The following is a 12,433-nucleotide window of genomic DNA, read 5'->3' on the forward strand; positions in this document are numbered from 1 at the left end:
GGCAAAATAACAATATCAATAAACATGATGTTTTTAGTGTTATCATTTATAAACCATACATTCATAAGAGAGCTGTAGAAATGTCCTGATTCAGTATTTTTCTTGATATTCAGCTATTGTTATTGACACTGCTAACATTATTGTTGATCTTGATGTTTTCCGGTCTTGTTGTGTCACCGTCACATTATTTTGCTGTCACTTGATGAACTTTTTATGGTAAAGTCCAGATGTTATCCTGCTTGTAGTTACAGTTGCAGAAAACGAAGTATTTGCAGCTGGGACAAAACCGTGGGCAGTACTATGGAGGTTCTTTGCCAAACGTCAATCAGGTTGGAAACAGCGCTGTCGATGCTCCTTTTCAGGTGAGGCATTTCTGATATGGTCTTCACTTTCAAATAACTGTTGAAAAACTTTATAGCTGGACTAAAAGAGTAGCACCAATTTATTTTTATGCAAGTCATTTGCAGCTTTTTCATCTACTTATGATAATATTTTACAACATTGATCTACGACCTCTTTTTGTACACCTCAAAAATTGTATTTCCTGGACTTGATATTCAGCTGCCCTGAAAGTGACCTTCTTTGTATATGCCCAGGGCCGTAGCCAGGACTTTGGAATAGGCGAGGTCCATGATGTGCGCGCACAGCGCGCCGAAATCTTTACAATGTATATATATATATATATATATATATAGATATATTTTAAATTATATAGTTTTTAATATATAGCCTACATTTATGTATATGTACAATATATATTTATATTTTTTAATGTATTTATTAAATTACAGGTCACACAAGAGTTGTATTGTTTAAATGTCTTTTAATTGTATAAACCAGCATTTATTTTTTTAAATGTACTGTACTAAATTTACATTTTTTTATAGTACACCACCATGTTTTTAAAGAATATAGGGGGTAACTTTGAACTTATTGAACTGAATGATGAATGGTAGTGATATTCCAAAATAAAAATAATATTCAAGTAGAAATAAATCATTGCAAATTACAGCCCCTAAAAGTACAAATGGCATCACCTAAAATCTCAACAATCAACTTTTTCATCAAATGCAAGCTGAATCCTCCTATGACCAGAGGCATCTCACCGTCGAAGGATATTCTCCCGGTCCACATCCACACGCGCGCCGCTTTGTGTTATTTTTTTCTCTCTTAGTTCTGCACACGTAAACGCAAAAAGCCGAAAGTCTATCAACGTATATCATAGGCCTTCCAATTTACAATCAAATTACCTTTCACGGATAGTCTATGCTTTTACATGAGCCTATGTTTTTAATGTTCATATTTTATGCAGCTGATGGTGTCAGTCGTTTTTTTTTCTCCACTAACCAAATGACGACTTCTTAAAAACAGTGACTTATCAAATTGCTTCACATAGTTGTCAAAGAAGACATCATAGCCTACTCATAACTCATTATGCATAGGCTACTGTTTTAAAACTGTTGGCTTTGTTGCGCCCAAGTGCTGCGCTGCGCAGGCTTAAGCCTGATTCTTACTCGGCGCAACCGCGCAACTGTTCTGGCTCGAGAACCATTAATGACGTCATCGAAAGCGCCAGCCCCTTCACAGTTCCTTCAGCTCATAAGCGCAGTTTGCGCCGAGTATGCATCACATTTGCAGTTCTCTCCAGACCAGCGGGCGTCACTGTTGAGGAAACAAGCTGAAGAACCGGACGAAGAAAAGCATACGAAGAAAGCATACACAATGCCACCTGTGGTGTCACGTCAGCAGAGGCTGGCACATCTGATGCGGAATGAATTTACTCTGGGTGTAGAACTGTATATGTATCTCAGAGCTAAGCGGCTGCGGCAAAAACAGAAGAGAAGGTGGAATGTTCGTCCTTTGCAACAAGACGAACTTTGTCAAACGTTGTCCTTTGGGACAACGTTGTCCCAGTGTAACTTCATAGACGTGTCGTACAGATGTTTGTAGAGGCGCACCCTCTCGGTCACCGCGGTCTCTGCAGTGTTCATGTTTCCTTTGTCTTGGTCAGCTGTTCCCGGTTGAGCTCGCGCGAAGTCAGAAAAAAAAGTTGTGTGCGCGACCTTGCGACGCGCGAGGATTTTTTAGCTTGTGACGGGGGGCGTGGCGGAATTTTGGGTCACGTGACCGTTTGCGCCATTTGCGACCAGCTAGTAAGAATGGGTCAAAGCGAGGTTGCGCCGAGTAAGAATCAGGCTTTAATCACTTGCGATGTCTGCTGAATTGCGTTCTCTTCCACGAGTCGCACCACTCCACTCGCACAGTCTTTTTCACTCACACAGGCAAAAAACGAAAACAAAGCCCATGGATGTTAACCACAATCTGCAAAGCACGTTTCACAGAGGTTTTGAGGTTTTTTTATGTTTGATTCAGTTGGGCATTTTTGGCGGTCCAAAAAAAAAAAAAAAAAACCTCGAATGAAATAAGGGAGGTCCAGACCTTGCTGTCCTCTAATGTCGCTACGGCCATGTATACGCCACTTATGTAATCGGCGTTCAAGCAAAAGAGTGTTTTATTTAGAATACAACAAAGGCAAAGTAACTATACCAAGCCACGGTCAACTCTGTTTTCTATAGTGTTGTGCTCTGTGATAACCTACACAGGGCTGTTCATCAGTGTCAAACTCTTACCCTGTACAGAAACAATGTCCACCATATTGGGAAATAGATTTCATCATGAATTTCATGTATTGCTGACACAGCACATTAGCCGAGTGTGTGACTGTATGCCGTGACACATCAGAAGTAGGTAGGCAATTTTCTTTTGAAGAAGCCATGGCTTTGGGGTATTTCTAACACAAATGATCTCACACGCTAGGGAAGTCTACAAAACCACAACGTTTCTGCCTGAAATTAGTTTTAGTTTTTGCATTTGGTTTTACCTTTCAAGTCTGATGTGATGTCAGTACGGGGTGGTGGGTAGGACACGGATGCAGACTCAGAGGATGGGAAAAGCAAACTTGGTTTTATTCAAGAAACAAACGTTAAACAAAGGGCACGACCGAGCCGGATGACAAAACTTAAACTGTGAAATCAAAACATTAAGAGGACTATGACAAAAACAAACTACTAAGCATGGCATGGATAAATACTTAACTCTAACATGACATCGTGGCATTAGGGGGTGAAACTCAGGTAATCAAGGTAAAGACCTGACAAAAGGACAGGGGAGCCTGGAAACTAAATAGGGAACTGGGTGATTGTGAATGAGTGCAGCTGGGGACAATGAACAGGTGATGTGAGTGAAACTAACGAGCTGGTAGGTGAAGTGAGGGGAAAAGCAAATGGCAAAACATTAACTCAAGAACCAAAACATAACCTAAAATATGATAAAACATAGCTAAAAACATGGGGAAAATCCCATGGGCGTGACATGTGACACGAGTGTTTTCAAGACATGCCTACAATTAATGTCAGTAAACCTAAATGATAATTCAATGCTTTACAGATGAAGGTTTAACCTTTGAAATGATTTCATTTTTCCACTTTATTCACAGGGTCAGAAGTAAAAGGTCTCAGAGGACAGTTTTAGGATTTCCAAAAAACCTGAGGTTTTAGACAGCTGCTCTAAATGGATGGTTGTAATGAGTTAAATAAAGAAAAGCTGTTGAGTTTATGGTAGTAGGGCTCGGGGTAGGTTGTAAATGTGTCGTTCTGTATATGTGAGAGGGACCTGCTGCTCTGTGTTTCTTTCTTTTACTCGGCACCCAAAAGTGTTGAAGCTTTTACTACAAAATAGAACATCTCGGACATGTTGGATGAAAAGCTTTTGTCTGTCAGATCTCTACTTTGGGTACTTTCTTGCCTTGCCATTGAAAATATTAGGCATATGTAAAATATCAGACCATGATATACAACCATGAAAAAATAAAAAGGGAAATTTAATTTGATTTTAATTTAGTCACATGCATTTTAGTGACATAACTAGCTTTGTGAGAATGTTGCTTTATTTGGTGTTTGAAGAGTTTGATTTTGATAGATTTAGTTTCATATTTCACTCTTTCGTTTCAGTCTTATGTTCTCATTTTGCTCTGAGTCACATTAACTTTCATCGGTGTTCTGTGTCCAGTGCTGCTCAGAGGATTTTGTTTATTGTTTGCTGGCCAAGGTCTGTACAGCTGGGTCCAAGTACAGCCTACCTAGACTGAGGCAATGCTTTTTGTAAATCAATTACTTCACTGTTTAAGAAAGCCTTATGTTCATTGGATTTTCAGTTCTATCTATTACTGCTTGTAGAGCAATGATTAGAGACCGTCACTCACAAACATAATGACCTGGGAGGGGATGGTAACTTACACTTTGTGAGCACTTCGGTTCAAATTTTTCTTGTCTTCATTTGCCAGAATTCAGAGCTGGACTCCAACAGATCAACACGTCACCATGGATTGGTGGACAGAGTCTACCGTGACCGAAACCGCATCACATCGCCCAATCGAAAATCCCTGACTATTGACAAACATGGACGCCAGATATCCTTTAGAATGATTTGATGCTTATATGACATATACTTGTCTGTCTCTCTGTTAGTCCTGTGAGGGACTGCTGACTTATCCAAAGTGTAGTTTTCCTCTCAAGTCACGAAAGCTGGGATATGCTCCAATCATCACTTAAATCACAGGCCAGTTTGGTTGATACACAAACAGCTCTTTGCTTTTTTAATTACATCTTCTTCTGTTTAAATAATTCAATTGGGAGACTGCATGGAATCCACGAAATGCTTCACTGCTGATGGATTTTCTTAACGTGATATCTCACATTGACAGCTGTCCATATGGCTCAGTATACCTGTCACCACCACTTGATACCAACTGGAGAAGGTAAGACAGTTTGGAATGATAAACACTGTCTCTGTATCACAATTCATGTGTACTCTATTTATAATGACTAGTGATTTACCCCAAAAAGGTTGAATTAAAGAAATGCTCTAGAACTGCAAGATGTACATCTAAGCAACCACAAAAATGGGACAACTTGCAAATTGATATTTTTGAGTTGAAAATAGGAATTTTTGCCACTACTGCATGAAGTGTTTAGCTCCCTTTATCAAGACATTGTACACTAAATAATATATGAAAGTAATATATGAGAAGAGTTTTTTTTTTCTAGAATATTGCCAACTCATTGGTTTAAAAAATGCCATCATCAAGGAGAAAATAGGTTGATAATTTTGGTTGAATTCTAACCAAACTAGTAGAGAATAGAACTGTTTTATAACCCCATATTAGAAAAAATTAGGCTGATCTAAGATGGCAGCAACATATCTAAAAGAAAGTTGGGACAGGGCCATGTTTACCACTGTGTAACATCACTTTTAACAACAGACCATAAATATCTGGGAACTGAGGAGACCAGCTGCTTTAGCACTCAAACTCTTGCACTTCAAAGCCATGCTGTTGTAATAGATAATGTATGCAGTTCACCCTGTCTTGCTGAAATATGCAAAGAAAAGTTGAAAAACAAGCTGTCTGTATGGGAACATATGTTGCTCTAAAACCTATTTATACTTTTGTCAGCATTAATGGTGCATTTCCAGATGTGCAAGTTGCCAGTCCCATAGGCACTACTGCATCTCACACACCATCCTGAGATCCAGGCTTTTGCACGAAGCTCTTAGAACAAGCTGGATTCTCCCTCTCCTCCGTTAGTCCAGTGGACGCAATGTCTGGTATTTAGAGAAAGACTTTTGAATATCAATTAATCTGACCACAGAACAGTTTTCCACTTTACCACATTCCATTTGAAATGAGCTTCAGCTTAGAGAAGATGGAAGTGTTCCTTGATTACCTTCACAGGGAGGCCGTAGCTCAGTGGTTCGAGTGGGTCGTCCAATAACCGGAGCGGTTTGATTCCCAATCTCACCGCTCCAAAAAAATTGGTGAACTGACGAGCTGGAGGGGTGGCAATCCACCTCCTTGCCACGGCCGAGGTGCCCTTGAGCAAGGCACCGAACCCCATGCTCCTCGGGCGCTGTGAATGGCTGCCCACCGCTCCAGTGTATGGCATCTGTCTCTATGAGTGTGTGACCCTGTGCATGTGCTTGTGTGTGTTCAACAGGTGCCAGCCTGGATAGGTTAAATGCGGAGGAGTCATTTTGTGTATTTCCTGTATCTCCATGACAGTAAAAGTCTCTTAATCTTAACATATGGCTTTTCATCATAGAGCTTTAACTTGCCTTTGTGGATGGAACGGTGAACTTTCTTCACAATGATTTCTGGAAGTGTTCCAAAGTTCCATCTTTTTGCATCTTTTGTAAAAATAGTAAAACACAAGTGTATGCAGGAAATACAGGATCCCCAAAAAGCTGCTCACATTTACATGTTTATTTTGTTTCCTTTGTCAGAAGGCCGAACACTTTAGCAACTGTCATAAAAAAAAATTCCCTGTGAGACTATGTGTGAACTCGCAGTCTTAAAGCATTTTTAGACTATCGCTCTGCTTGAATAAAGTCCTGATTGTATAACTGCATAAAAATGAAAAAAAAATCATAAAAATAAAGAATAAAAATAAATAAATAGATACTAACAAAAAATAAATTCACGGATCAAGTAACTTAAAGACGTCTGTACAGTGCATTCGGTAATCTCTCACAGAAAAAGAAGTGGCAACATGTATTGTACACACAGTCCACTGCATTGTTTCCTCACACAGTTCACAGCATCACGGCCTCAGACGTACTTGAGTCACCGACTTGATTCTGCTCTTAATGTAAACAGTTGCAAGGATAGTGGTCAAGTTAAATAGCCTATGAAACTTTAACCGAAGCTCGACTCAACTGTGCATGTGACTATGCTGTCACATGGAAACATGTACTTTGTTCAGACCAATCTGTATTCCAGATTTTTCTTGGAAAACCAGACCAAAGATAGAAAGAACCATGCAGACAGAACGCCAGGCTTTGTGATGGTATGGGGTTGTACAAGTTCCCTGAGCAAAAGTAAATTCTACTTTCAACAAGAAAATTTCTGAAGAAATTTTGATGGTTGAGTGTCTATGGAGCCACTGCCTGCCGAGAGGCTGTCATGTTATAGTCATATTGTACTGTGACCAAGGTGTCCCTGTCACTTGGACCCATATTGTGCCCGATCCTGTATTGGGAGCAGACATAACACAGTGGCTGGCATAAACCTGTTATAACAGGTCAGCCAGCTTTGCTTTGCCCTCATAAGGAGTAGCAGCTGTGTGATGAGTTGATTAGTTGAAGCTACTGCTCGCTGAGAAACAGAGGCTGTCATGTTATATTGTATTGGTAGCAGACATATCACAGTGGCTGGCATAAACCTGTTATAACGCATAAGGCCCAGTTGATGAATTCACAATAATGGGAAAATGTGAGTAAACCGAAGAGGACGCACGTTTTGAGGCATGATTTTTATGGGTTCGTGCAGGATTAGTAGCGCACCTGTCAAGAGGGGTGGGTGCGAGGAAGGATGCGGACTTCAGAAGTGAAAGCAAAACTTGATTTATTATTTCTAAAACAAAGTTAACACAAAGCCGGATGACAAAAAAAGAGACTGTGAAAACAAAACATGACAGTGACAAAAAAAACAAAAGACTTGACTTGGCATGAAAATACTTAGCTTGGTTTGAACAAGAAGACGTGGCATGAAAGTGTAAGGATCTGACAAAGTGCATGGGGAAATCTGGAAACTAAATACTGAGGAGGGTGATTGGTGAGTGAGTGCAGCTGATGGGGAAAACACAGGTGATGGCAGGGCAGGAGAAAGACTGAGGGAAAAGGTGGCATGGCAAGGCAAAACTAAAAACAAGACCTGAACCTGAAACTTAACTAAGACATGAAAAACTAAAACATGGCAAAACTAAGAACTTAAACAGAAACTAAAAATGTGGCAAAAACCCACAGACATGACAGCACCGAAAACCGTGATGGAAACGGAAGAATAAGAAGCAGAATAAGTATGCACAATAGTAACTTGTGCTCTAATGCCTTTGGCATTGGCACCCATAACAAGGCATGGCTGCAGAGTAAAAGGGTACAGGCACTGGATCTGCCTGCCTGCATTTCTGACCTGACCCCAACAAAGAATATATGGAGAATTTTGAAACGGAGGATGGGACAGTGACAACCCCATACTGTTGCACACCTTAAGAGGCGTTTGCAGGAATAATGGGACAAGTTAACACAGGGAATTCTTCATTGCTTGATATCCTCAATGCCAGTACATCTTTTCAAGTTTAGTGAGAAGGAATGTCAATATTTACAAAGTGTTATACAATTCCAAAATTGTATATATAGTAACAAGTTCAATTAAGTTGATGACACAAAACATTAAATATATACTCTGCAATTAAATAAAAATTGAATTAAATGTAAGTACTGCATGTTTTAATGCATTTTCCTTACAGCACCCCCTATTTCTGACTTCTAACTATAGTTCATGCTTTTCAGCAAAAACAACACTTCGTTTTACTATAAATTGGAGTGTGTTTTTTTTTCTGTGTATTACAGGACAAATTCAGACTCGGCGCTGCATCAGAGCACACTAACACTGAGCCCTGCCCAGTCCTGCTTCGCTGGAGGATCACAGGAGCTCCTGACAAAACGAGGTACAGAGGACTTCCCCAAAAAGTTTTTATTCCAAACTTCTCTTTGAATTACTCAGCAACATCCTAAACAGGAAATATTTCAGATACTCAGAGATATTAGTTGAGGAGTAAGTCTTCACCATCCCTTCTCACAGTATAAAGAAAGCTGTAATTTAGCTCTGCTTGAAATGGGTCAGTTTGCATTTTGATTAGGTGTTTTGTGTAATCCACAGTAGGTGGTGGGGGTGTTCAGGCTGTTTTAGTGTGGTCCTGTTTATCTTTCTGATATTTTGTTGCCTTCTCTTGAGCGTTCAGTCAAGTGCCCTCCAGTACAGTATACGATGAAAGGTTATGAATGTGGCTTTGAAGGCAGAAAAGGTAAATTGATTGCTGAGAAGATGGGATGCTTTCAAGCATCAAATTAATTTTCTAATGGCCACGTGAGGTAGATCATTGTGAATTCAGAAGTACTTTGCTTGAATTTCTTTTAGTTGAGTTTTTTATTACTTTCATAATGTCACACATCCACGTTGTATTTCTTTTAATTTGAATATCTTTAGATCACCTTATATATATATATATATATATATATATATATATGGAGTCTCCAATTATAAGCTCAAACAGGCTAGATATCCACAGAGAATGAGGAGATTTTGATTTTGTCTTCTCCATCTCTCCAGTTCTCTTACTCTCTGTACCGGGGTCTGAAGCAATTAAACAAGAGATCACTGAAGACAGGCAAAAACAGGGCTGGGACTGCAAAAAGGTAGAGCCTGAAGATTGGTGTTTTTCCTTCTGATTTTTCTTATGCCTGCATAATGCTTTAGCTGCACTTTTTTCCTCTTTCGAACATGTCTCGGTCCAAGCTCTGTGAAGTTCCTGGGATCCAGTAAGTATTTAATGGTTCTTATCTTATCGCATGTGTTAGCATTATTCCTCTGTAGTCTGATTAACACAAAGTATATTCCCTTGGTATGTTTTGACTCCGGATTCACTGTTATAAAATTGTGTTTAACTAGACGGCCTCTGTTACATATCTAATTACACACATCCATGGAATCACTCAACTGTTAAAGTAATGAAATTCTGAAGCCAAATTTTTTTTCAAAATTACGTAAAGCTAAATGAATCAAGGTCCAAATGTCTTGTTGTTGTATTGGAACAATGCCAGGCAATTTGCATAAGCTTTTCAGTGTTTGGGATTTTGTTCTGTTCATCATCTAGAATATTCAGCTCACTGCTGGAGAGTTCACAGCACCCATCTGTTTTTTTCTACAGCATATTCCCAACTCCTGACCAGCAGTTTAGCACTTCACTGAAACCAGCAGCCCACAATAGTGGTGGTTCTCTTCCTGACCTTACCAACATCCAGTTCCCTCCTCCACTGCCTACCCCGCTCGACTCAGATGATGCAGCTGCCGCCTCGTTCGGCTCCTCCAGCAGCTTACAGGGTCTAGCTAATTTGCAAGGTATTTTTCAGATGCAGGTCTGGACTACTTTTGCATAGATAATTCAAGCTTTTCTTACTCTGTGCAGTATATGTGCATGATATGTGCAGGTTTTCATTTAATCATTTTGCACCTATTTGGTGCCTTCTTTGAGGGTTCTTTAAAGAGAACTCTTTCCCCATTGTGTTGTTGTGTACTGGATAGGAGTGAGCAACTCTCAACCCACAGTAAAAATGGAAATACAGCCTGGACAGGACAGCATTGTTCCTCTGATCCTGAATGCAGGAGACTCACACCAGCAACAGAACCTGCAACTTTCCCCAACATCTCCACCAGACCCTCACTCTCAGGTACTGCTGGTCTCTCTGCCCTGAACTTAGTTTCCCCGTCAAAGTATGTTAGCACATTGTTGTTGTTTTTTTTTAAATTTAGTCATTTGCATTATAATTGACCATCACTATGCCTATTTACTTGTTTTGACAAAACTTTTTATGATTTATGCCACTATAGCTTTGATGTTTTATTCTAGTGTTTCTGTAGTTCTTTATTTCATGTGCATGTTTATATTTTATTTGCGTTTATTCTTGGGTATACTGTATGACTTCTTTGTTGGTATGTAACCTTTGCTTATGTCAACAAGGTGTTGGCGCGGTGGTGATGATAGGACCTGAATGCAGATTATATAAATGAAAACTTGATTTATTTCAAAGTACTGTAACAAAAAAAATGCAGCAAAGCCGGATTTAAAAACAAACAAACAAAAAAAAAACATAAGGAACAAACAAAAACCTGACAAGGACAAAAATGAATGATGGTGAGGATCTGAAAAAGAACATGAACAAACCTGGAGACTAAATACAGAGGAGGGTGGTTAGTGAGTGCAGCTGGTGAGAATGAACACTGGTGAAGGAAGAGAAGCTGATGGCAGGGCAGAAGAAAGACTGAGGCAAAACACAAGACTCTGAACATGACAGAAACACAAACGTGACAAAAGATGCAGAACGTGACAGCTTATTGAGCTGCTACCTGTCATTGCCAGGACAATCTTTCAGAAGACCTTTTGAATCTGAACATTTTCCTGGTTAAATCGATATCAATATATTAGGTTTTTAATCATTGATTTATGAGTTATAAGCCATATTAAGACAGACTTTGAAATATTGAAATACAGTCTAAACTATTAGATTAACCTAAGTTCCAGTTAATTGTTGGAGTTTTGTGTCTTATCAGTTGCTTTCCTTTCCTCAGGCGGCCATTGATGCCATGAACCTTGAGCAACAGCTGTCCCAGTATGCCTTTTTCAGCCAGCAGCAGTCATCCCAGACACACCAGAACCAGCAAGTGAGTTTCTATGCAAAACCAACTGTTACACAAATGCTTACCAGCTCTTGTGTATTTATTATGTTGTGGACTGATTTTAGCTCGGTGAGAATAGATCACAATGAAATGGGCATTCATGAATTAAGAATTACAGACAGTTATTTACAGTTGGTAAAAAAATGCACAAACCAGTTTTTAAATGGGTATGAACATATTAAACTATGATCCCACTATCCTCTTTAAACAAATTAAACTTCCTTAGACTTAGAACATCTAAATGAGCACATCGCTGTGCTCATTTAGCTTAATAGGGTTTATACTCCCAGTATGCTTCAAAACTGGTACATTAAAAATTTCAGCACAACAGGGAACGGTGTATTCTGCTACACAATATTATTAAAACGTAGTCTTGAGCAGACCTTGAGCACTCATGACATAGCACTGTCTCACTCATTTACACAGGCTGCATGTCTCTCATCCAACTCTGTGACAGACTAGCTGTCTCTCTCTCTTACTCTCTCTCTCGCTCTCTCTCTCTCACATACACACACTTCCATCCATCCATTTTCTATATCCGCTTAATCCAATTTAGGGCTGCGGGGGGGCTGGAGCCTATCCCAGCTGTCATTGGGCGAGAGGCGGTGTACACCCTGGACAGGTCCCCAGTCCATCACAGGGCCACACAGAGTCAAACCAGACAAACAACCATCCACGCTAACACTCACTCTTAGGGACCATTTAGAGTCACCAATCAACCTAACATGCATGTTTTTGGATGGTGGGAGGAAGCCATAGTACACACACTTCCACCTCATCTTTTACTTTCTGTTCAGTTTGTTTTTTTTCTTCATCTTCGTCACTCTCTTCTTTCCAATGCAGCTGTTCCTCAGACTCTTATCAGCTTCACTGTATCCAACATGGTTTAGATTCTTCTGTCTGACTCCTCTTTCCTATTCCAAGTGTGTGGTTCTCACTGAGAAGCTTGCCATCTGTTGATAAACAAACAACGCTGTGTCCAGGCTTTCTAGCAGAAGTTGAGATGTTGCTAACTACAGTTTGCTAATGCTGCATGAATGTAGAACAACCAAGAAGCACCAAAATGTTTCATTTTTTTAATAG

General features: G+C 39.7%; 1 protein-coding gene across 2 annotated transcripts in view; it reads left to right on the plus strand.

Annotated features, from left to right (window-relative positions):
- Positions 1 to 12,433, plus strand: part of crtc1a (CREB regulated transcription coactivator 1a) — a 28,012-nt gene that overhangs the window by 1,842 nt on the left and 13,737 nt on the right. For both annotated transcript variants that reach the window (XM_075484123.1, XM_075484124.1), the window contains exons 2-10: positions 246 to 362; positions 4,343 to 4,468; positions 4,755 to 4,816; positions 8,467 to 8,564; positions 9,227 to 9,312; positions 9,413 to 9,435; positions 9,825 to 10,015; positions 10,199 to 10,344; positions 11,243 to 11,335. In XM_075484123.1, coding sequence (XP_075340238.1) covers positions 246 to 362; positions 4,343 to 4,468; positions 4,755 to 4,816; positions 8,467 to 8,564; positions 9,227 to 9,312; positions 9,413 to 9,435; positions 9,825 to 10,015; positions 10,199 to 10,344; positions 11,243 to 11,335 — 942 coding nt within the window. The remainder of the gene's footprint in view (positions 1 to 245; positions 363 to 4,342; positions 4,469 to 4,754; positions 4,817 to 8,466; positions 8,565 to 9,226; positions 9,313 to 9,412; positions 9,436 to 9,824; positions 10,016 to 10,198; positions 10,345 to 11,242; positions 11,336 to 12,433) is intronic.

This window comes from Odontesthes bonariensis, chromosome 14, assembly GCF_027942865.1.
Source record: "Odontesthes bonariensis isolate fOdoBon6 chromosome 14, fOdoBon6.hap1, whole genome shotgun sequence".
Lineage (NCBI taxonomy): Eukaryota > Metazoa > Chordata > Actinopteri > Atheriniformes > Atherinopsidae > Odontesthes > Odontesthes bonariensis.